The following is a 23,542-nucleotide window of genomic DNA, read 5'->3' as shown; positions in this document are numbered from 1 at the left end:
GTCGTCAGCCTTATTATCTTCAGTGAGACTGCATGTCAGTCGTTTGTGTAACGCTCACAAAAAGACTCTTCATTTCCTCTCTATCTGTCCTTTTGGAGTCTATCCCAGGGAGCATGGGGCACAAGGCGGGGTACACCCTGGACGGGGTGCCAGTCTATCGCAGGGCACAATCACACACATTCATACACTACAGACACTTTGGACATGCCAATCAGCCTACCATGCATGCCTTTGGACTAGGGGAGGAAACCGGAATACCCGGAGGAAACCCCCGCAGCACAGGGAGAACATCCAAACTCCACACACACAGGGCAGAGGCGAGAGTTGAACCTCAATCCTGGAGGTGTGAGGCGAACGTACAAACCACTGTACGCCCTCAAACATGATGAAGTTATAAAAGTAAATAGTGATAAATATATAGTGCTGAGGTCAGACAGGGTCAAAACACAAATATACAACAATTCAAAAGAAGTAAATAAACACACACACACACACACTGTGCCAAGAAAGACTGTAATGTATTTTCCAAAGAATGCATTGGCACAAACACTCACTTTATTCTGTTCAGTCATCCATGCCTAATATTTGATTAAGACTGCACTTGCACCTATAAATCTCTAGAAGGTCTACACCGAGATCGGCTGTTTGTCCGCACTTATGTTTTGCGTACAGCAATAATGCTTCTCTCTACACTGCAGCAGACTGATGGATTGACTCTATAGTGCCCATAACAGCGCAATTATTTTTTTACCCTTTGCTAGACTCTAAGAAGCATGAACCCGTCTCTTGCCCCGTGCTGCAGGGTGGATTGGATTGGATTGGATTGCAATGCGTGCCAAAAACAGAGACTCCCACAAATCTTAGTTTTCCATGCTAGTTTGCATTTTCAAAGACCATATAATTAAACACTGCGGTATCCATGCAAGTATTTCTGTCACGAAATGCAGGTGAATGCAGATGCAGAAAGTGCTTCTATGTTTACTGCTATGCATTGCTGTCCACGTTGATTTGATAACTGTTGTAAACTGATATAAAATATGATATCATAAAAATGATAAAATTGTAAACTGGAGAGGAACTTGTAGTTGAGAAGACTACCCCAAGTTGATGATGAGTAACAATTTCAACTTGAAGGGATGTTTTCTTTAGCTTTTCCCGCTTGGAGATTGGGAACGACAAGTTGCAACCTCAAGCCAAAAGCCAGTACCCACTAGTACTTACGAGATTAAGCCAGTTTAACACAAAATGGTGTAAACATGAAGAAATCATTGCGCATGTAGCCTTTTACAGCCAAAAGAATGAGATAATGGTGTCATGCTGCAGCCATTCTACCGCTTCTATCAGGTACTATATCCTTATACACCCTTTTTTATTCTACACATTGAAATGTATAATGTCTATGGTTCAGTATTATTGGGAAATAGCACAACAGTACTTCAGTACTATAGGAAGAACAGAACTCAAATACATGAACCAACGAAATTTAAAATAACTGTAAAACTCTTTTACACGTTTATGCTTGACCTCCTGGGACAATTCATTTCACTATAGGTTCTTTAAAATAAATGGTGAATTCTGCTGGTGAGTGACAGGATGTGAGTTATGAGCCAGACTAGGTCCTTGAGTTAGATCCTTAACCCCCAGCTGCTTACGTGCTTAAATTCTGCTCTACTTAAAGTGTCACTGGATAAAAGTATATGCCAAATTAATAATGCACTACTATAAGGCTCTTAGTAGCATTATATGAGTAAGAGTTTATACAGTATATATCAGTCCATTAATTACAATGGCTGTAATGCATTTTGATTGCATTGTATTGATACTTAACGCCCAACCTTTGCGAGCTTTAGTATAGTGGTCTATTAATTTGGTCTGACATTTCCCAGGATTTTTCGAGCTTGATGAATGTCTTGGAGCAGCATTGTTTCATCCTTAATGGAAGGATTAATGCTCTTCTTTTCAGCCCAGCTTTGTTTTCTCTTTACTCATGAGATGGTTACACAAGTTTAGAGATTGGAAAACATCTAACATGAAACTTTGTGTGCTTGGCTCATATTATATTTGAGAAGAATACATAATGTTATTCATGTGACACACTATTACAGACCTATCCACTGCCCATCTGAAGTCAGAATGAAGCTGGTAAATATACATGTGTGTATAAGTGATAGGTGGCACCTATGTAATGTGTGGAACTACTACTTTTTTAGAAAAATTTAACTTTATTATTTATACAAAAAAATCTTCTGTATGATTGCCGTTTCTTTGTACACGCACACGGAGTCGTCTCGCGCACTCATTAACTCGTTAACACATCTGTCGTTATGGTGTTAATTCATTAACACATCTGGTGTTGTGCATGTAATTGCATGTCCATTGCTACCAGCGACAGCTTTCTGATCCAGCCATGAGAATGAGTGTGTTAATTTCCCCTATGTATGGAGACTTTTGGGACACCCTGTACAATTTAAAAACCCTGTTGTTTCTGGTAGTAGTTGTTTGTTTAGCATCTATGGAAGGAGTCTTGGGTGTCCATGCCTTTGTAGCGGTCAGTAAGTTTCCAGACACAGGAGCGTCTTCAGGACAGAGGAGTTTATGGTTTCCGGTTTCTCGGTCACATGTCAGGGTGCATCTCACTCACTTTAGGAGGGGGGGGGGGGGGAGAGAGGTTGGTGATGTAACAACTGTTTAGAACTGCTATCATGCAAAGAAGAAGCCATATGTGAACATGATCCAGAAACGCTGTAGTCCTCTCTGGGCCAAAGTTAATTTAAAATGGACTGAGGCAAAGTGGAAAACTGTTCTGTGGTCAAACGAATCGAAATTTAAATTCTTTTTGGAAACCATGGACTCCGCATCCTCTAAAATAAACAGGACTAAAGAGGAGCGGGACCATCTGGCTTTTTATCAGTGCCCAGTTCAAAAGCCTACGTCTCTGATGGTATGAGGTGCATTCGTGCCTATGGAATGGGCAGCACGCACATCTGGAAAGGCACCATCAATGCTGAAAGGTATATACAGGTTTTAGAGCAACGTATGCTTCCATCCAGATTCCATCCCATCTTTACTTCTGAAAGACTCTACCTCTCTAAGATACTCTTTTAATACCCAATCATGTTACTGACCTGTTGCCAATTAACCTAATTAGTTGCAAAATGTTCCTCCAACTGTTTCTTTTTAGCAACACTTACTTTCCCAGCCGTTTGTTGCCCCCGTCCCAACTTCTTTGAGACGTGTTGCGACCATCAAATACAAAATAACCTAACTTTTTCCTTAAAATGATACATTTCCTCAGTTTAAACATTTGATGTGTCTTCTATGTTCTGTTGTGAATAACATGCAATTTGCAAATCATTGCATTCAGATTTTATTTATGTTTTACACAGCGTTCCAACTTTTTTGGAGTTGTAGTTGTATAATATCCTAGGTAAAGTTCTGGTTTTGGTGTTGGTGATCAGACAGAGAATGAGCTGAGGGAGGTGTGGATGGAGCAGAGGATGATGCCTGAGTGGAGGAGAGCTGAGGTGCCTCTGCGGAACCTGAGGAACTTTGAACTTATCTTTGAGGTAGTGCGTGCGAGAGACGTCAGTGGCGGGGCGGCACTCGACGACCTGCAGTTCATCAACTGTGCCCGCAGTGAGTACACGCACACACACACCCACCCACCCACCCACACTTAACTTCATTGTTTATTGCCTCATATATCATTATTTTCCAGTTCAGTGGTTTCAAGCTTTCCCTGCTCCCAGAACACCTGATTTAATTTATCGAGCCTATTAGACAGTAACTATCTGATGAGCAACATCAGGTGTGTTAAATCGCTAAAAAGTACAGCACAAGGTTGCACCATGTCTGGAATGTCAGACTCAAGCCCTAGAGGCCTGCAACACTAATCGAGTTCAGAGTTCTACCTCATTGAACATATCTGCTAATTTCCAAGGCTCTTGTGGTTTGTGTTTGTTGTTAGAAGGTGTGTCCAGGTTTTTAAACATGGGAAAGCAAGAGGGAAGATGGTGGAGGAAGGAGACTAAATGGCCGCAGTTTTAGTCCTTGTTGTAAAATGAAGGCCATGTAAACATTCCTATATCGCCTTCACAGCTCCAAATGCGAAAGGAAGACACGTCGCTGTAGAACTGAAGTAAAGGCTCAAGGGGCACAGAAATGTGTACAGACCACCGGGGCTTTCCTCATGTCCCTTAGACATTTGGGTGAGCGATTATGGCTTTCAGGATCATTTCTAGAAAGTTCACTTAGCGCATACGGTGACACATTCAAATGAAGTGCCAACTTTTAATTTCCCTCAAGTCTCATTATTGCTTAATATTATTCATGTAGTGACTTGACCAGCAGGACTCTTTGGAACGATGTCAGCAGTGCTTAATAAAATTTCCTATCACTTGCTTAATTAGCTGATTAAAAAACACAACTCTCTTAAAGCTATTTTTTTGTAGCATGTCAGTCGTAAAAGCTAGCAATTAAAGTTTGGAAAGGGTTTTGGAAAGTGATCTTAGGACAGCTTCAAAGGAAAGAGACATTAACATTTCCATTTATACCCTTAATCCAGCGTGACTTACAGATTGAAATAATTATCTTTATCATTATATCAGCCAAACGGAATACTGGTACTCTTACATTTGGAAGAGAAAACTATGATTTACGCATTACTCTTTTTATTTTTTTTATTTTTTTATTTTTTAAATTTAGACCTCCAATGTACTCATTACATATCATGAATGTCTCTTCTCTCATCCAGCCAATGACTGTATGCTAGCTGGCACATTTTAATGACATTTCATTTTATTGACATTTCATTTAAAGCATCCAGTCGAGGACATCAATGTAGAAAAAAAAAAAAGGATCAAGAATCATACCGATTCGTCATCTGCAGTGACCTTCTCATACACGATGCAGTTCATGTTTTAGCAATCTGTGTGCATTTGAATATGGATAAACCAGTGTACTGCCGTGTTGAACTTGAGGATGAGCGTCCGTAGCCCTACCTCAGAATGCTGGCGTAAGCATATAAAATGAGGTATATCCTTTGCCTTAACGCCATCTCGTTGAAAAATATCGACTGGATTTATTTGACTAAGTCATCCATATTTTCTGTGCTAATGCCAGGTTAGACTAGCGTCAATTCCATTCGCTTACTAGAACTACACTACCCATCAGCCCTGCATGTCACATGATCTGGTCACATGTTCCTAATCATTGTGTGTGCCATTATAGTCTGTTTGGTAAAACTTTACAATAACAGTACATGAATAATCAGTACACGATTAGTACATGCCTTAACTCATCATTATTCATATTTAAGTAAGTATCAATTCAGGTATTAGTGCATGATTATTCATGTACTGTTATGTAAAGTGTATGTAAAGTCTGTTTGTTTCTTGCCTTTTTATTCATAGTTCGTGATGATAGTTCTTGTTTTCACTGTTTTGTTTGTACTTTACACAATAAATGTCCTGCATCTGCCCCTACTGCCAATTCCTGACACTTTTACTAGGCATTAAAGCCAAAGTTAAATTCAAGTTAAAGGAAAATATTGCTTATTTTGATTCATTAAATATATATATATAATGTATGTGTGTGTGTTTAGTTGAATTTGTTTTTTGATTAATTCATTCGCAAACTATATAGCATTAGTCATGTGTACGGCCAGCAGACTTTCTGAGATTGAATGATGTTTTCCAGCAAAACAATATACTTGCTTATAATAATTTTAGATAATTGAAGATGAATTAATTCCATTGGTTAAAAATATTGACATTTTTTAAATACGTGAGTACATTTAAAAGTAGCAATGTTTTTACTTTCGCTTCATTTTACTTTTGACACATGATCCACTGTATACTTTCAATTAAGTCTCATTTCTCAGCACCTTTTCCACCTCTGCCTGTAGCTACGTGCTCCACACGCGCACACACCTACATGGATGCACATGTGCTGTATACCTACAGTAGATATCCATGTATATTGCATACTGACACGTTTTTATTTCTCCAAGATCTTTTATGCATTTCTTTCTCTGTCTGGTTGTAAAAACAGAAAGGATTTATCAGTGTAATGAAAACAGTGTTCAGCTCTGTACAGCTCTCCTGAAGCTACTTCAGCATTGTGTGTGTGTGTGTGTGTGTTGTTCCCTAACATGTATTAAGGAAGTAATTCAATGTCTTTTGAATATGATAAACTTATTCCTTATAATACTTATAACGGGAACAGTAACAGTAGTTATAAGGAAGATACTGTAAATCGTGATCAATTGTATGTTTTTAATCATGTTTTTCCATCCCTCTAAATTCTCGGCTCTTCTTACTGTTGTTAACATCGTTTAGCCTTCATGTTGGTTTTACTGAGAGCTCAGAGTGCAGATTTCCTACGTCCGCTGTCACTAATGTTCTGAGGTCTGATGTGCTTTTGTCTCGGCTCTTTTGCAGTGTTTGCGTGACAGCGTGCTAGAGTCTTGTGTGATTCGCTTGAAGGGGCTGAAGGATAATGGATTTGCTAGAAATCCTGGGGAAGGCTGGTGGGTAATGGTGAAAACTTGGATTTCCTGCAGAGCGCTGATGTATGGTGTGATAATGCGTAATGTGTTGAAGCAGTATCCATGCTAGTATTCTGATATAAGGGAGTGCAAAGATGCTGAGGTGCTAATGGGAGTTAATAAGAAGACATTTACTGCCTGAGACAGACTAAATTCTGAAGGAGCTGCGTCTCAGACTTTCGGTACATCAGTTTGATCTGTTTTTCACAGTTCAATAAAGTTCTGCAATTTAACCATGTTACCGAAAGGGTATTCAAAAGAAAAATGAGCAAATGTTGCATATTTGATCAGCCTTGATCAAGTAATGAGCGCGCGTGCACACACACACACACACACACACACACACACACACACACACACACACACACAAAAACTTAATTTTTCAAACATTAATGGCATGTTGGACCTCTAGTTATTCTGTGTGTGTGTGTGTGTGTGTGTGTCTGGGACTGCAGACAGGCAGCCCTGGGGGCATGCTTTTATATCTTGGATATAAAAAAATCATATGAATATCTGACAGTTTTGGCTGTGAGGGGATATTTGGCTGCTTCCCATGAGGAAAACTGCCTTGCACCATTTTCATTTATTTATTTATTTATTTATTTATTTATTTATTTTACAAAAGCTGCAGCTTTCATTTGTTAAAAGAACCTAGAAAGTTCTTTTTGTTACCGAGGTTGTTATTTTTTTTTAATTAGGCATAGCATTAATTAGCTGCATTAATTAGATCAGTACAAGGTCCTCACAACTAAGGAGGTAGTAAGATAAAATGTATATTTGTATTTCTTTATGTGTCTGTATTTACATGTACATGTTTCAGGTGGCACACATCCTGGTTCTTGCCCTGAAGTCACCGATTTTGTGTGCAACAATGGCAACTGCATCGTTTCCAGTCTGGTGTGTGACAATAAGCCGGACTGCACCGACGGATCTGATGAGCTGGACTGCAGTGAGTTTAATAAAACTTCTGTAAAAGCCAGTCTTTCCGTATTAATGGTATTCACTGGAGAAATATTAAATATGGAGAAAAAAAAAGAAAGCAAGCAAACATAAATCCATAAATGAAAAGAAAATTAAGATCAGTCATTCAATTAAGAATGTCTCTAAATAAAAGGAGGATGGACTCCTTTGTATAAGTGGTGTATAAGTTGGTTCCATTTGCCGTGGCATCTACTTTAATTCTGTGTAAAACTCCGTTAAAGTCAGCAATAAGTGATCGATAAGCGACTGATCTAGTATGTCTCAAGCAATGTGCCGTACTGTATACTCCATATTACGGCTTTCATCCACATACACATGTGGGTATGAAGCTTTTCCAAAAAAGTTTGTAAATATTTTATCAAAAAGGCTTTCAGAAGTCTGGAAAACCAGGAAAAGGACCCATGAAGATGTTCAGGTTTCCAGAATAGTTTAACAATCAGCTGTCTAAGCACCACCTCCACGATTATGCAATGTTTAGAAAAGCTACATGAAAGAATCTTTTGTTTTCATTAGCATTTTACAGACTGTCCCAACTTTTTCGGGAATGGGGGTTGTACAATGTGGGTGCGGTGGCTTAGTGTTATAGGTTGCATTTCTGCCTCGCACCTCCAGGGTTTGCGGTTCAAATCTCGCCTCTGCCCTGTGTGTGTGCGGCGTTTACGTTTTCTCCCCATGGATGATTGCTGTCTCTATATTGTCCATAGTGTGTGAATGGGTGTTTGAATATGTGTGAGATTGTGCACTGTGATGGATTGGCACCCCATCCAGAGTGTCTCCCACATTGTGCCCCGGGTCCCCTGGGATAGGCGGCATGGAAAATGAATGGATGGATTATCTTAACATATCACTTACTAGCTTGTTTCTTCATAGGGATTTACTACGTTAAACTCAGGGCAGTGGAACTGTGTCATTTTGTATATATAAGCGTTATGTCCATTTTATGCTTCCCAGGTGGCCTGGCAGGAGCTTGTGATTTTAACATGCCTGGGGATGTGTGGGAGGCAGCATGTCAACTGGTGCAAGATCAGGAGGATGACTTTGACTGGCTGATAGGACATGGCAGAACACATCAAGGAACAGGACCATCTACTGATCACAGCCCCGGTAGATGTTACAACTACAGCAAACTTTAAAACTCATCTATTCTAATTAAACCAGCGGAATTTGATCAAAATGCAATTCTGTACCTAATTTCTATAGATTAGCCAGTAGTACAGGTAATGGATGAGGGTAATTTCTACATGCAGTGCAAGCAGCGTCTAAAAGGTTTTACAAAATAAGACCAGGGTTCAAAATAAAAATGATGACACCATAATCAGTGTGTAATTACATGGTTTCCTGTTATAACGGCTCTGAATTATAGATGTACCCTTATATCATTATGGGAATTTCTAGAAAGATAATTGAGGCATTGTTCTATTACCTGTCCTAACCATTACCTCCAACTAAAACTTGCATGAGAACATTTTTTGTCTGCTTCAAATATGATCTGTATTATATAAACAGGATAAAAGTAAATCAAATAAACAGTAACAGTAATTACCATTTTTAAGTTTAAATAGATCATTTAAGTTTTACGTTACAAAGGCTATATGGCTCCCTAATCATGGAAACACCCTTAAAGATTTCATTCAGTTAATATCAACATTAATGCTGTTGTTGTTCTAATGCTTCTTAAGTTCAAAATGTAATCTCCTCAGCAAACATATAAGTATGTACATGTGTGTAATGAAAATCTCTTGTGTATTTGTGGGTGTAAACTGGGAGATGGTGCAGGGAGCTACCTGTATGTGAACTCATCCTTGCAACAAGAGGGGGATGTTGCTCGTATAATCACCCAGCAGGAGTTTCCTGCCAGTACTGGTGTCTGCCATCTGCGCTTCTGGTTCCACATGTACGGCTCCAAACAAATGGGCACACTGAAGGTGAGAAAGACTTTGAGAGATTGGCAGGCAGGATTGATCTGACCTGAAATATAAACGTCAATCATTTTTAGTCAGAGAGAACTAGAAACACTAAACAAACAAGGCTAAACAATTGCTCATTAATTATCTCCCATCTTCTCTACCGCTTCATCAATAAGTCTCTTAAATCTGCTTCTGCTCCACTGAGGCTTAATATTGCTGTGGTTCCACCAATACTGGAACTGGGATTGATCCTCCGGAGCTCTCTAACTGTTCTGTGTTTCCCGAGGTGGAAAGTAACAGAGCTTTGTTACGGCACTTAAATGCTGTATGTTTTTTACGTGAATTTTTCTTTCACCTCATACTTTTTAGTTCTACTTCCTACATTTCAAAATGTTTTTAAAATCTGTGTTCCATTCAGTACGTTTGCACGGACAACAATAATCCGATATTAACCCGATTAAGACGGTACTCTGATTAAGAAACTAGCGTGTCAACAGCAATTTTTAATTCATTTAATCCGAGTAAAGTCATACTCGAAGTAAACACAAATGGAATTAAGACGTGTGGAGTATTCCTGTTTTAGTCGCATTATCGAGGTGTATTACAGACATGTAAACACCTTAATCACACTATTAACCTCGTGTGGGAGTTTTCACCGCATTTTGCGACGGGACGCGTACACACACGGCAGTGCTCAACCGTTTGACGGCAAACGAGAGAGCACGACTGCGTCCCAAACCGCGTATCGCCTGCTGTATAGTAGGTGAAATACATGTATCTCATCTACTATATAGTAGGTAAGTAAGCGGTTTGGGACGCAGCCCACGGCTTCAAGCAGTCGTCTATTTGCACGTACAGCATGACAAATAATTAACCGCACTTGAAGCGTTCGTAAAAAATTAAAATAAAAACACCCAAAACTACTGGCACCCTGTCCAGGGTGTGCCCCACCTTGTGCCCGATGCTCCCTGGGATAGGCTCCAGGTTCCCCGTGACCCAGATAAGGAGAAAGCATTACAAGATGGATGCATGGACACCCAAAACTGTATACAGTCCCATAACAAACTTCCAAACACATTAGTACAGTTCTTGTTTATAATATATTTGTCAAAAACTTTTTAGCACTCAAGGATTTTATCTACGCTTTAACAGATGCAGCAGCAAGAATCAGACATAACACTGTAATCAATGTTAAACACCTTTTGTATTGTACTGTATGTGTTTATTAAGGCAGTGTGCAGAGCGGTATCGGCGAGTATGGTCATTATTAATGAAGTCAAGTGAATTGCCCACGTATAAAATATTTACGAACGTGGAGCAGTGAGGGTGCAGAGAACCTCTCGCACGTGAGAGAGAGCACACGTGCACTCATGACGGTCTATTCATAGCACCTTTCGCTCATGAAATAAGCCTAATTTCCCCTCTTCTCAACCAACACTATATTGCAAGTCATGTAGTAGCACAGAAGGTATTTTTTGAAATGTGGAAAGTCTCAAGACTGAAGAAATCTCCAGTTCCATATTACGTACGCGTATTGTAGGAGTTCTGCTTGTTGAAAATGTTGTGATCTATAGTAAGCTTGTGACAAAACGGTGATATGTCCATTGTGTAGTGTATGTTTTTTTTTTTTTTATCTGTGAGAATGGGTTGGGTTTAAAACACCAGAACGTCTTAAACATCTTAAGTTCAATGCTAGCAGCACACAGCAGCAACCAACATAAACAGAGCGAAATGAAATGCTCCATGACACCCCTGATTTGTAATACTCAGTAGATGAATCATTTCTCTATCAGTATCTGTAAGTATCAAAAACGTGTACTTGTGCTTGGGTTGATAAAATAAATGGTACTGATGCATTATTATTATTATGCTAGCTAAAATTCGAAAGAGATCATTTTGTTAATATTTTTGTACTTTTACTTTCATCCTTGATCCATTTTTTTTCTACTTTAACTCGAGTGAGGAATTTGAAGCTATTCTTCATCCAAAGTATTTTAGATTAATAGTTGTACTTGAGTAAAGTTACGTGTACTACAGTACCTTTTGTATACATCTAACCTCTAATCTCCCAAACTGTCCAAACTGATAGAATGAATGGTATCCTCTCAGCTAAAGAGTTAGCTTGCTATTGACAACCGCTTTGAGTCTTTCCAGTCTGCTTTGTGTGCGCTGTATAGCACTGAGCCCGCTCTTTTAATAGGCAGTAATGATCTTCACGAGACTTACTTACATACCCAACTGGCCCTTAGGGCAGCCTTTAACACAATAAATCATAACATTCTTCTTTCTTCTCTGACTTTTATTTGGATTCCTTGCCACCTGTATGTCTATAAGACTCCATTATGTCTATGGATATCAAAACTTGTTTTGCTACATAAGTATTTGGACAGTGACGCAATTTTTGTCATTGTGCCTCTGTACGCCACCACAATGGATTTGAAATGACGTAATCAATATATACTTATAAGATGACTGAAGAATCGGAGACCAAAAGCCGGGTTCTAATAAAAAAAAAAAAAAGAGAAGGTTGATTGCGTGCACAAAGACAATATGGGCATTCTATAGTCTAAACAAAAGTCGGACACATCGAGCTTTTTATACTGATGTTTACGTGCAAGAAAGCACGAAAAAGCAAGACCATATAGATAATATCTAAGGCTAGAAGAAAAACATGGAAAGGAACAGAAGATTATGACCCAAGGAACAGCCACATGTACATCAGATAGCAGAAGGAACTTGAAGCGATTTCTAATTTGCATATCAATGCATATTCATGGTTATTTGCATACTTTATTAGGGTAAAGGTGTAGAGATGTTCCTAGGAACTTTTTGAGAAGTTTTATGGGTACTTTTTTCATTATAAAACCAGAACACAGTCAGTATACTATGGATTGAAAGTTTTTGCACTAACTCTGTAGGTCTACACGGTGGGCAGTAGCGGCATTCCCTTACTGATGTGGGCTGCTAGTGGGAACTATGGAGACAGGTGGCGTTATGGTAACGTGGTGCTGTCAAACCCTCATCCTTTCAGAGTGAGTTTTCAGGCTGAAGTGGGAGGAGACAAGTGGACAGACATCGCCATTGACGACCTCTCGTTCACCCAAGAGTGTGCCATAGGAGGTACAGCACCTACACCTCCCATTCTATTTCTTCCTTTTCTGTAACTATCTAATGACTACATAAGGAATATATTCCTTTACAAAGATCGTACCCTGTTCCTTATGACCCGAGAGTAAATACATGAAGGAAAAACGTTTAAAAATGATGGTCATATTTATTGTATTTTACTGTTTCCTCAGCTCCCGTCACCCCTGTGCCTCCGACGTGTGATTCAGGACAATTCCAGTGTGTGTACTTGTTGGAGTGTGTCCCCCAGATCTGGCGCTGTGATGGAGAAGCAGATTGTGTGGATGGTTCAGATGAGGAGGATTGTGGGAGTTTAGTACCCGGGACTGTGCCGCCACAAACAGGCTGTGAGGATACGCAGTACCACTGTGCCAAGAACATGTGCATTCATTCATTGTTGCGCTGTGACGGCATAGCAGACTGCCCCAACGGCGAGGACGAATATGGATGTCGTAAGATGCACACACACACACACACACACACACAAGGTACATAGAAGGTACAGTACATAACACAGTGATAGCAGCAATAGTAATAATAACGTGTAATCTATAGATAGGACAGTGCTAATCAAGTCAGTGTTAGATTGTGATTTTAGTATTATAAAGCTATATACATACAGGGCTGTATTTTAGAGCAGGTAGCCCTAGTGCTAGGAACGTTGCAAAAACTGTAGTCGAGATGTAAATATTGTTGTACAATTGGGATAAAACGTAAATAATAGTACTACAAAAAGTGTTCATCTCTAGAAGTGGCACAATTCGCCATTAAGCCTGTGGGAAAAAAATCAACACCTAAGGTAAAAGTGGTATAAGAATTCATAGATCAATGGAATATTTTTCTTTCTGATGTATAAATAATTTCTCGCTTGCCTTCCAGCACCACGAGTAAAACAACTTTTGGGCTTCTTTAGAAAATATAACTTGGCAAGTAAAAATATCTTAAATAAAGGCAAATTCAACTAATATTTCTCTTTATTACATTGTTCGTAAACAAATTCAAGATGACTAAGCTTATGTCTAAATATTTCTACTCATTTATACTCATTTCAAGAAAGTCTGAAATTAGCAACTATGTCTAGAAATAGGCTTAATGGTCTTATATTTGTTACATGATAATCTCATCTCATTTCTCAGGAGAAATATTAGATAACTTTTCATTTATTCAAGATCGTTACGATATCATTCTTCGCCATGTAAGCTTTACAGTTAGCTTGACGTTTTAGTTTAGCTTAGTAGAATTTAATACGAGCTAATAGCTACATAAGAAGTTCCCAATGTAAGCAGCACTACACTGGTCTAATTTGTCTGGCTGCTTCTTCATCATTAGCGATGCTTTGGTTAGATAGGTAGATGAGGAAAGGAAGTGGTGCTTGAAAGTTTGTGAACCCTTTAGAATCGTCTATATTTCTGCATAAATATGACCTAAAACATCATCAGATTTTCACACAAGTCCTAAAAGTAGACCAAGAGAACACAAACAAACGAGACCAAAATATTATACTTGGTCATTCATACATATCTGTGAGTGGCAAAAGTATGTGAACGGCTAGGATTGAGCAGTTAAATTGAAGGTGTTTTAAAGAGGCAGGTGTTTTAATGAGTCGTGAGGAATTGCTGATTGAATCAAATATTTACTTGAGCACATTCTAGTGTTTGGTACTGACTTCTCATTTTACAGGTGAATTTCCACCAAATTAATAGCTACCATCAATGTAAATGATTTATATACGACAGATTACATAACAACAGATCACTAGTCAATAACACACGTGATGCATATCAAGATATTTCTAAATGAATAAGAAAAGTCTATAAGATCTTATTTATGACTTGTTGATGGTAGTGTGTGCGGAGCTGATACGAGGGTATCAGGTGCAGGAATATTGTAGTATTGTTGGTCAACTTTGTACTGTAGAGGCACAATTTGTGCTATTCATCCTCTAATCCTGCAACACTGCCAGTTTCTGACTACAGGACTGCTGTTGAGGTGTTTAAGGACTTCAGCCACACCGCTCTACTTGATACACATGTACCAGTACCACACTCACTACAATATCAGGGTTATTGGTGTGCTGAGAATGATCCACCATCCAGATAATATCTGCTGAGTGGTGGTCGTTTGGTGGTCCCTTACCACTGATGGATGAGGTAGGAGGGGATGAGAAACTGAGCAGAGAAACAAATCTGCTAAGTCAGGAGCTCTACAAAAACTAAAATGGTAGGTTTACATGATAAAATGGAGAGTGAAAAGTGTCAATGTTAACACGTTCTCTGCCTGTGTCTTTGCCTCTTTGTGTGCAGCTGTTCTGAAGTGTGAGATTGGGGAGTTGGTGTGTGAGAGTAGCTGTATTCCTCACAGCAAGCGATGTGATCACACTGTCGACTGTCCTACCTTTAACTCTGACGAGTCTAGCTGCTATGGTAAAACTCATCCTGATTTTTTTTTTTTCTTCTCTCAAACAAAACACTGCGAATCAGTTATACAGTACACATGCATATACAGGTACATACAGTAAAGGTATGTTTGTGTGAATCTTACGAAAGATCTTTGTTTTGAGGGTCAGCGACTATCCTCTCTTCTAAATCAGGTCTCCAATTATTGCTGAATTTATGAATAAATGAAGTTTAAAAAAAAAAGGTCTGTGAGCAGGTTTGTAAGCTTATAATAAGTAATATGTTTGCCCCGTGCTTTTCCATGTTTTACTTGATTTAATTATCAGCTCATGGAGAGCTTGGCAGTTCACTAATGCACTGAGTCAGAGCCTGGTTCATGCACTATACCTGATTTGTAGCTGTGCACAGTGTGTGTACTTATAGACTAATGACGAGCTTAGCATTAGAGTAATGGAAGGAATATGTGAGGCCGGCTATGCTTCATTCACACATGCTGATCCCTATAATGAAAATATTTTTTTTTTTTAAAAAGGTACAAATTATTCACTGCACTGCTTCGGTATGTTTTCTCAATCAGCCTAATGAGGTTCGTCTTTATAAAAAAACAAAAAAAAAAAACCCTGATGTGCCGTTTATTAGTCAGTAGCACAAACTGAGGAGCTGAGTTTGAGATGTGAAGCTCGAGCAGGAGGTTAAACTCCAGAGAAAAGACTTGGTGAAAGTCTGTTGAAAGATTTTGAGACAAAGGAGATCTGACGTAACTCCTCGCTGTTTTCCAGGGTTTATAAAACCTCATCTGTTCTACTTCACGCCTCGTTGATTTGTAATCGTTGTTGCAAGTACTGCAATGAAACATTCCTAGAGACTGACTATAATAAAATATCAGTGAATATGTAAATGAAGATTTCTGGAGCTATTTTGTAATATTTGTGAAATATGTGTGTCTGGTTTACAGAGTGCCCCACTGGTTACTGCCTCAATGATGGGATGTGTAGTGTGGGGAACCATGGACCTGTGTGCATGTAAGTAACACATACACACACTGCAAACATATTACAGACATTTTAAGTTCCCGTACACACTCATAACATGAATAATTACCCACCATGACACAATCACACTCCATACAGCACATGAGGCACAATAACCTGAAGAAAAGAATTAAATTAATGGCAGAAATGAATGCAAAATCAAGCAAATGGTCAGATATTAAGCTTGTGGGACAAATAAAACACCTATTCACACACCACAGACATTTTGGACATGCCAGTCAGCCTACAACACAAGTCTTTGGACTGGAGGAGGAAACCGGAGCACCCGGAGAAAACCCCCAAAGCACAGGGAGAACATGCAAACTCCACACACACAGGGTGGAGGAAGGATTCAAACCCCTAACCCCGGAGATGCGAGGCAAACGTGCTAAGCACTAAACTATCTCAAAATGATAAGAACGTACCATTCTGGAAGCCAAGGAGAAGTGGAAAAGTGGAAGCTGAACTGTCATAAGTGGTGGAGATAATCTAATAACAGTAGATTAAGCCGTAATGTAATGTAACGCAAGCAAGCAGCTAGCTAGGAGTTCCCCCTTGGTTTGGAGCATGTGATGTCAATTACTTAACTAAATTTCATGGTGGAATTTGTCATGCTGCTTTAGTTGTCTTGATAGCAAGTACAGTGTATAAAAGCCTCTTGCAGGACAGCCTCTTGGATTTTCCTGCCTGGGACCGCCATAGTCGCTAGTGTTGCCTCTGATGGGAGCTCATTGTGTACTCGTGTGGCATCAGTAAATGTTTTATCCTGGTCTAGGCCACAGAGGGTTAAATGATGAATTTGTTTATATTTTTTGAAATGGATCCAACTAAGTTTGTTGAAAATATTGTGGGCAGGTGGGAAAAAACAAACAAACTGCAGGATTGGTCAGAATTCAGCGGGGGGCAGCATGGATTAAAGGAATACTAAATGTACTTTTAGTGAGTGTGTTTGTGTCAGTATGAGTAATTATAGACTGCACATATCCCACTGCTGTCTACTGCTGTAGCTGTACTACCTTTGTTTACTGAGGGTCATTTCAGTGAGCAGATGCCATGTTGTGTGTGTGTGTGTGTTAGCTAATGGTTCGTTTCTTTCCTGTCCAGCTGTATATCAATGTGGACTGGCAACCGCTGCCATGTGCAGCTAAAACCAACATCTCCCACATCTTCAATTGTGATTCCTGACACTGAACCAGGTAAGTGCGTGTGCATGCGTGTGTGCATGCGTGTGTGCATGCGTGTGTGCATGCGTGTGTGCATGCGTGTGTGCATGCGTGTGTGCATGCGTGTGTGCATGCGTGTGTGCATGCGTGTGTGCATGCGTGTGTGCATGCGTGCGCGCGAATATGTCATAATTCTGTGTGTGTTTCAGTCATACTTTACAGTGCTGTAAGTGTCGCAGTGATCCTGATTCTGGCTGTTGTCATTGGCACTATTATCCTCTTCCTCGTACGAAGGAAGTGCACAGTTAAGTAAGTGTATTTCAATCAGACCTGTTGTATTTTTATGCCTCAAATTTTCCCCTGATCCTTCTTATTGCATGGAAAGAAATTCAATACGAGTTTTTCTTGTTTGTGTTTTTTGGACGATTGTTGATATCGTTTTGTGTATTTGTTGCTATGATTCTTTACTGTGCTTAGGGATTCCAAGTTGATTGCCAATGACGAACTGGACATGTATGCTACTGAGTGTAGAGGAAAGGTCAGTCACAAGTATTTCAGGCACATACAGATTGTACAGATGGAGTACTTTTGCACGGGTTCATTTCAAAACATATATTGCATAATATACGGGGGGAAAAAGCCATAATGAAGACTATTAGATATGTCAAAGTCTCCAGAAGAACTGTGGCAGATCCGCTCAATCATTATCTCACATCAGATTTCAAAGTGTACTCAAAAACACGGTCACTGACCAGGTGACCATGTGATGCATCCTGGCGTGAAGCAGAGGTTGATTACAATATATCCAGAAACATAGTATTCGTCTTATAGCACAGCAATTTTAATACAATTTAAACAAAAACATCATATTTTACTTCATCAATTAATAGGTACATTTAGAGACAAAGCCATCATGTTCTAATATCACCTATAAAATAGTTGTTTGCTCAACAGCCTCTTTTTATTCTCTCTCTTCAAGAAAAACTGCAAAGCCCACCATCCTATAGACTTTCCCGTAGCGTAAAACATAGATACGCCTTTCCATCTGACTGTCACAAAAGTGCATACACTAGAGATGTCTTCCACAAAGGAAGTAAAGGAAAAGATGTAAATAAATGTGCTCTCAGAAACTTCACTGTATCAACAAAGAGACAGTTATTTTTAATCCATTTAAATAAAGTTGTTACTATAGAAACAATAACGTATAAGAACGAGCGCAGTAATATAACCCTTGCAGCCGATACGTTTGACCAATCAGAAGCAAGGACATTTCATCCAGCCCTTCATTGTATGAATCCCTGTACTGTAATGATGCTTCTGTAATAATGTACTCTTAGGCAGCATTACATAGATTAAACATTTGCTTAAAGTATAGATATTGTTGTTTAACCTTGATGCATTTCGGTTATTGTGTTGGTGTCTAATCGAGTATAATTAATGATTCAGTTTCTAGATGTGAGGCCCAGAAAATCTGCTGCCTTTAAGGCAAGATGGAGTAAATTTCCTAAACTGGCTATTAGTGTTTACCCATGGAGAGATGAACCAGAGGTACACACACACACACACACACACACGTGTACATGTGCTAAAGTAAACAGGACATACTGTACGTTGTCATGTTATCTGCACAATTCTTATTTACATTTGCAAGCAAAAGTGCTTTTTAGTCCTTTATGTACAGTGCTGTGAAAAAATATTTGCCCCCTTCCTAATTTCTTCTGGTGTTGTGTGAATCTCAGACTAAATTTTTTCGGAAATGAAAACAAAATCTAAGATAAAACAAAGGGAACCTGAGTAAACACAAAAAATACAGTTAGTAAATAATGTTATTTATTGAAGCAGAAAAGTTATCCAATACCAACTGGGCCTGTGTGAAAATGTATTTGCCCCCATAGTTACTAATTCCCCAAATCTATGAAATAGATTGATAATGGGGTTCAGCTGGATGAGACACAACCAGGCCTGATTACTGCAAACCCTGTTCAATCAAATCAACACTTAAGTAGAACTTTTTCAACAGTATGTTTATTAATTATTTTTTTCTTTTCTGGACTAGCAATGGAGATGAGTAATTACTTGCCTTGACACTATATGTAGCCCATTTGCAGCTTGGAACAGATTTTGCTCAGATGACAGTTTCCAACCATAACGTACAGTAGTGAGAGTGTGAGGGAAAGTCTAAGTACCATACATTTCTTTTGGCAAGTCAGTTAGGGTATCTACTTTGTTCACGTCAGTGGATATTTAAAAAAACAATCTATTAGAAGCAGATTTATTTCAGCTTTGCTTTATTCTATATCAGATTTCCAGTGGGTTGAAAGTTTGCATCTACCAAGTTAACAGTCTTTTTATACAGTCTGGAAGATTTCAGAAAGTGTTCTAAAGACTTTTAGAAGCCTCTGGCTAGTTGTAATTAGGAGTTGATTAGGAGCGCATCTGTGGTTGTATTTAAGGCCCTACCTTTAGAGCCAGTGCCTTTTTTGCCCTTAATAGCATGGGGAAAACCAGCAAAGACCTCAGGAAAAAAAAAAAAACTGATCCTAGGCATACCTCCAAAGTGAAAGAATTGGAGTGGCCATCGTCAAACACCTGACCTGACTCCCACAGAAAATTTGTGGACTGAACTGAAAAAGAATGTCTGAGCAAGGAGGCTCACAAACCTGATCGTGTACCACCAGTTCTGTCTGGAAGCACGAGAGCAAAATTGCGAGTATTGCGAGAAGCTTGTGGAAGGCTAGCCCAAGAATTTGATTCAAGTTCAAGCAATGCCTTCAAATACTAACAAAGTGTATGTATGCATCTGACCCACTGAAAATCTGGTACAGTAAATAAAAGCTGACATAAATCTGTCTCTTATCTATTATTTTGAAATGACCTCTTATGGAAATAAATAAAGTAGTTGCCCTAATTGACTTAACACAGGAAATGTATGGTAACTTGAATTGTGTAGAGTTGCATAAAGCCAAGTTTGAATGTCTTGGTCTGAAGGCTGTGACCTCTACAGATCATCAAATGCTGGGTATCCTTAATGGTAATATTCTGCCTGATCCGTAATCAAGCAATAGTCAATTTCTGAATGTTTTTTGGGGCAACCCATTTGCTTTGGGTCTTTATTGACATGCATACCCACTGCTGAAGTGCCTGACATCAATATTCCAATTGTTAGAATTGAATCACTCCTCAGTTGCTGTAGTAGCACATTGTTCTGCAGTAAGATGGATCATAAGCTGCCAACTGTTGAATTATGCATTTTTCTTTAAATAAGTGAGGATTATGTATTATATAAAAAAAAGGGACCTTTTTTGCAGAGGATATTAAAATTGCTTATGATTAATGTTTGTTTCAGTCACCGATATCGACACTGAGCGAACCCAGCTTGATATAAAGCTGATATTTTACTCTGTTCATAAGTTATGTTTCCATCCACGTATTTTTACGCGAATATTAGGATATCGCATAAACAAACACCATGGATGGAAACACCAAAATCACCAAAATGTGCATTAAAAAATGTATGCGCTCAATCGAGGCAGAAAATGTTTGTATATTCGATAAGAAGACTACGATGGAAACGCATTTACTGATTAAGTTCCTCGACGCGCACCGAAAAAAGGTCACGATTTTGTTCTCTTGAACACACAGAACGGAAACGGTGCTTTATTTGCAAATGTTTTATGCGTTATTCCAATTTTTCACACAAGTTACGTTCGCAACTTGAATGGAAACTCGGCCAAAGCGACAAAGAGTGTGTCATTGACCAGCAACACCACAAATCTCTAGCTAACCAGTTCACATCCGTCCTAAGAAATGCTAACTTCATTGAAATAACAGGAGGGAACGTTAATGAAATGAATAGAGTTTACTTGAATTCTTTTGAAAGCTACAGTACCGTTAAAACCTGCCTATTCCTGTGTGTTTTTAGATTCCTGCCAAACTGTCTTTTTCCAACCCACTCTACAAGGAACCCAAAAGCTCTGAGGCCTGAGGATAGACACACACACACACACACACACACACACACACACACTCACACACACAAAGGTACTACAAAACCCCTACGGATGTACTTTTGTAATTTGATCCTTCTTGGCTAACATGACTGTACTTGTACAACATCCAAAGCCTTAAAACTATATATTTATGAAAAATTTAATTTATTTTCCTCTTCTGGGACAAAACACTGAGCGCAACTTCAAATTACCAGCTTATTCCTTGGGCTCTGAGATGTTAGAGCCTGCATTTAAAGTTCTCCGAGTTGAGGAAGTTGTCGCATTAAGAAGCAAAACCCAAACTCTTTATAACTCCGTCATTTTTCAATGAACAAGACAAATTGTCCTTGTTTTGATTTCCTGTTTTGTTCAGAGTAGAAACATGTGTGGCTTTCATTATTGTTCATATAACATAGAATAGACCACAATTCTACTGCAAAACCTGGGCTTTGTTTAAGATTTAAATCATGAAATGGTTTTCGTGTGGGACCACAGCATATGCCAATAAATGCAGACAGTTCACCAAAACCAATATTCAGCCTGACAGCATGACTTTTCAGTTGTGTGTGTGTGTGTGTGTGTGCTTTAGACTCTCTCTGTCTCGCTCTCAGAATTAGCAATTACCAGTAACGTCACTACATGTGTTGATTTAAATGGCGAGTTGAAGCATTTTATTACATTTAGCAAATGACAGTCAGATAGTATGTCCTGCACCTAGAACAATTCTAAAATACACCAAATTATAGGAAAGTTATAACGTTATATGATAAAGAATATGTTATTCATATACAATAAGTAAGTAATGAATATTGTATGTTGTCATGGCAATATGTGAATGCTGTATTAAACTGGATATTTAAGGTCACTGAACTCAGAAACACACACCCACACACAATGTGATACTAAATCAGTCATTGAACTGCTGATCTGAGGTTCTGCGGAAACGCAGCTTTATTGATCACCTTTTTCCATGCACAGTATGTGTGTTTGTGGGTTGTGTTTATACTCGCTCCTGTGTTTTTAACAAGAAATTCAGAACACTTAACAAAACAATGTGGGAATCATTATGTGCCTCCATCCGTTAATGTGAATGTTATTAGAAGGCTACGGACTCACCGAGGAATTAAAATACTGAAACACCCACTCGCTATATCATAATTCATATGAAAATAATCCCTTTAGTGCCGGGGTTCTCAAACTTTTTAACAGCTTTATCTGTCAAATAAATTCTTTGCTACAAATTTATGAACGCAATCCACGTATTCAAATATCAAGCTCATAATTTAAACATGTACTAATCCACTCTGGCTAATGAAGATTTGTTTTTTATTCAGCTTTTTAATTCTAGGTTCATGCTGGCATTTTTTTTTTAGGAAGGGTTTGTGGGGGGCATGGTTGGGGGTTCAAATCCCGCTTCCCGTCGTGCATGTTCTCCCCGTGCTTTGGGGACGTCTTCCAGGTACTCTGGTTTCCTCTCCCAATCCAAAGACATACGTTGTAGGCTGATTAGCATTTCCAAATTGTTCATAGTGTTTGAATGTGTGTGCGATTGTGCCCTGCGATGTGTTGGCACCCCATCCAGGATGTCACCCGCCTTGTGCCCAGCATTCCCTGGGATAGGCCCCAGGCTCCCCGAGACCCTTTGTAGGATAAGCGGTATGGAAAATAGTGGATTTGTATAGAATTTTCCTTTCTAGCACCAGATGAACTGGGAACATTTCGGCATTGATCATAACATAGTCAGAGATTATTTGAATGGTATTTCAGGCATACAAATTAGTAACAGGAAGGACTAGACTTGTTGGCAGCAGAGGCATCCCCGTAGATGCTGCTGACATCCAGTTCTACTTTTCAGACCCTCCAAGATTTCACGATCGCAGAAATTAGCGCAAAATCAACGAAACTGCATAATATCCAAAGGAGCGGGCAATTTTTCAAAATTACCACAGATTTGGGCCAAAACGCATCATGTGATATCATCCCTACATGCATTTAGCCAAAGCCCTCAAACATGAGTAAAGCTAAAATATCTCATTTACAAAACGGACATCACTGCGAAAGACCGTTCAAAACAATTTCCTGTGATTGCAATTTCACATTTGCATAACAGGTGAATGTAAATCCTGTTTATGGTGCAGGGCAAGCCAAGTGTACCAGAGGCAGCATGCATGGGACTCACAGTGCATGTATGCCACTATAATAGGGGTGTAACACAACATTTGTATGTGTATCTGATTAGTGCTCCACATATTCATATCTGTATCTGTAAAGTACCTGTAAGTGGACATGGTCAAAACCAGACATTTTTTTGTTTGTTTGTTTTTTTAATAGAATCATGCATGGAACTGTTCTTTAATCCTTCTCATGCAGTTATTATTTTTATTTGTACCTGTCTGTGACAT

The 23,542-nt window shown here is 39.0% G+C and overlaps 1 protein-coding gene across 1 annotated transcript in view; it reads left to right on the top strand.

The window, feature by feature from the left end:
• The window catches only part of malrd1 (MAM and LDL receptor class A domain containing 1), a 55,954-nt gene extending 32,681 nt beyond the window's left edge, over positions 1 to 23,273 (top strand). Inside the window, exons 21-33 of the mRNA XM_053628243.1 lie at positions 3,459 to 3,636; positions 7,368 to 7,496; positions 8,480 to 8,632; positions 9,296 to 9,453; positions 12,354 to 12,555; positions 12,735 to 13,013; positions 14,865 to 14,984; positions 15,913 to 15,979; positions 17,093 to 17,184; positions 17,361 to 17,460; positions 17,629 to 17,689; positions 18,598 to 18,699; positions 21,074 to 23,273. Coding sequence (XP_053484218.1) covers positions 3,459 to 3,636; positions 7,368 to 7,496; positions 8,480 to 8,632; positions 9,296 to 9,453; positions 12,354 to 12,555; positions 12,735 to 13,013; positions 14,865 to 14,984; positions 15,913 to 15,979; positions 17,093 to 17,184; positions 17,361 to 17,460; positions 17,629 to 17,689; positions 18,598 to 18,699; positions 21,074 to 21,136 — 1,704 coding nt within the window. The 3' untranslated portion in view covers positions 21,137 to 23,273. The remainder of the gene's footprint in view (positions 1 to 3,458; positions 3,637 to 7,367; positions 7,497 to 8,479; positions 8,633 to 9,295; positions 9,454 to 12,353; positions 12,556 to 12,734; positions 13,014 to 14,864; positions 14,985 to 15,912; positions 15,980 to 17,092; positions 17,185 to 17,360; positions 17,461 to 17,628; positions 17,690 to 18,597; positions 18,700 to 21,073) is intronic.
• The last annotated feature ends 269 nt before the right edge of the window (positions 23,274 to 23,542 follow it).

The sequence above is a fragment of the Ictalurus furcatus genome, chromosome 7 (assembly GCF_023375685.1).
Source record: "Ictalurus furcatus strain D&B chromosome 7, Billie_1.0, whole genome shotgun sequence".
In the NCBI taxonomy this organism is placed as follows: domain Eukaryota; kingdom Metazoa; phylum Chordata; class Actinopteri; order Siluriformes; family Ictaluridae; genus Ictalurus; species Ictalurus furcatus.
Note: the sequence above shows the minus strand (reverse complement) of the source record. Positions and strands in the feature narration are given on the sequence as shown.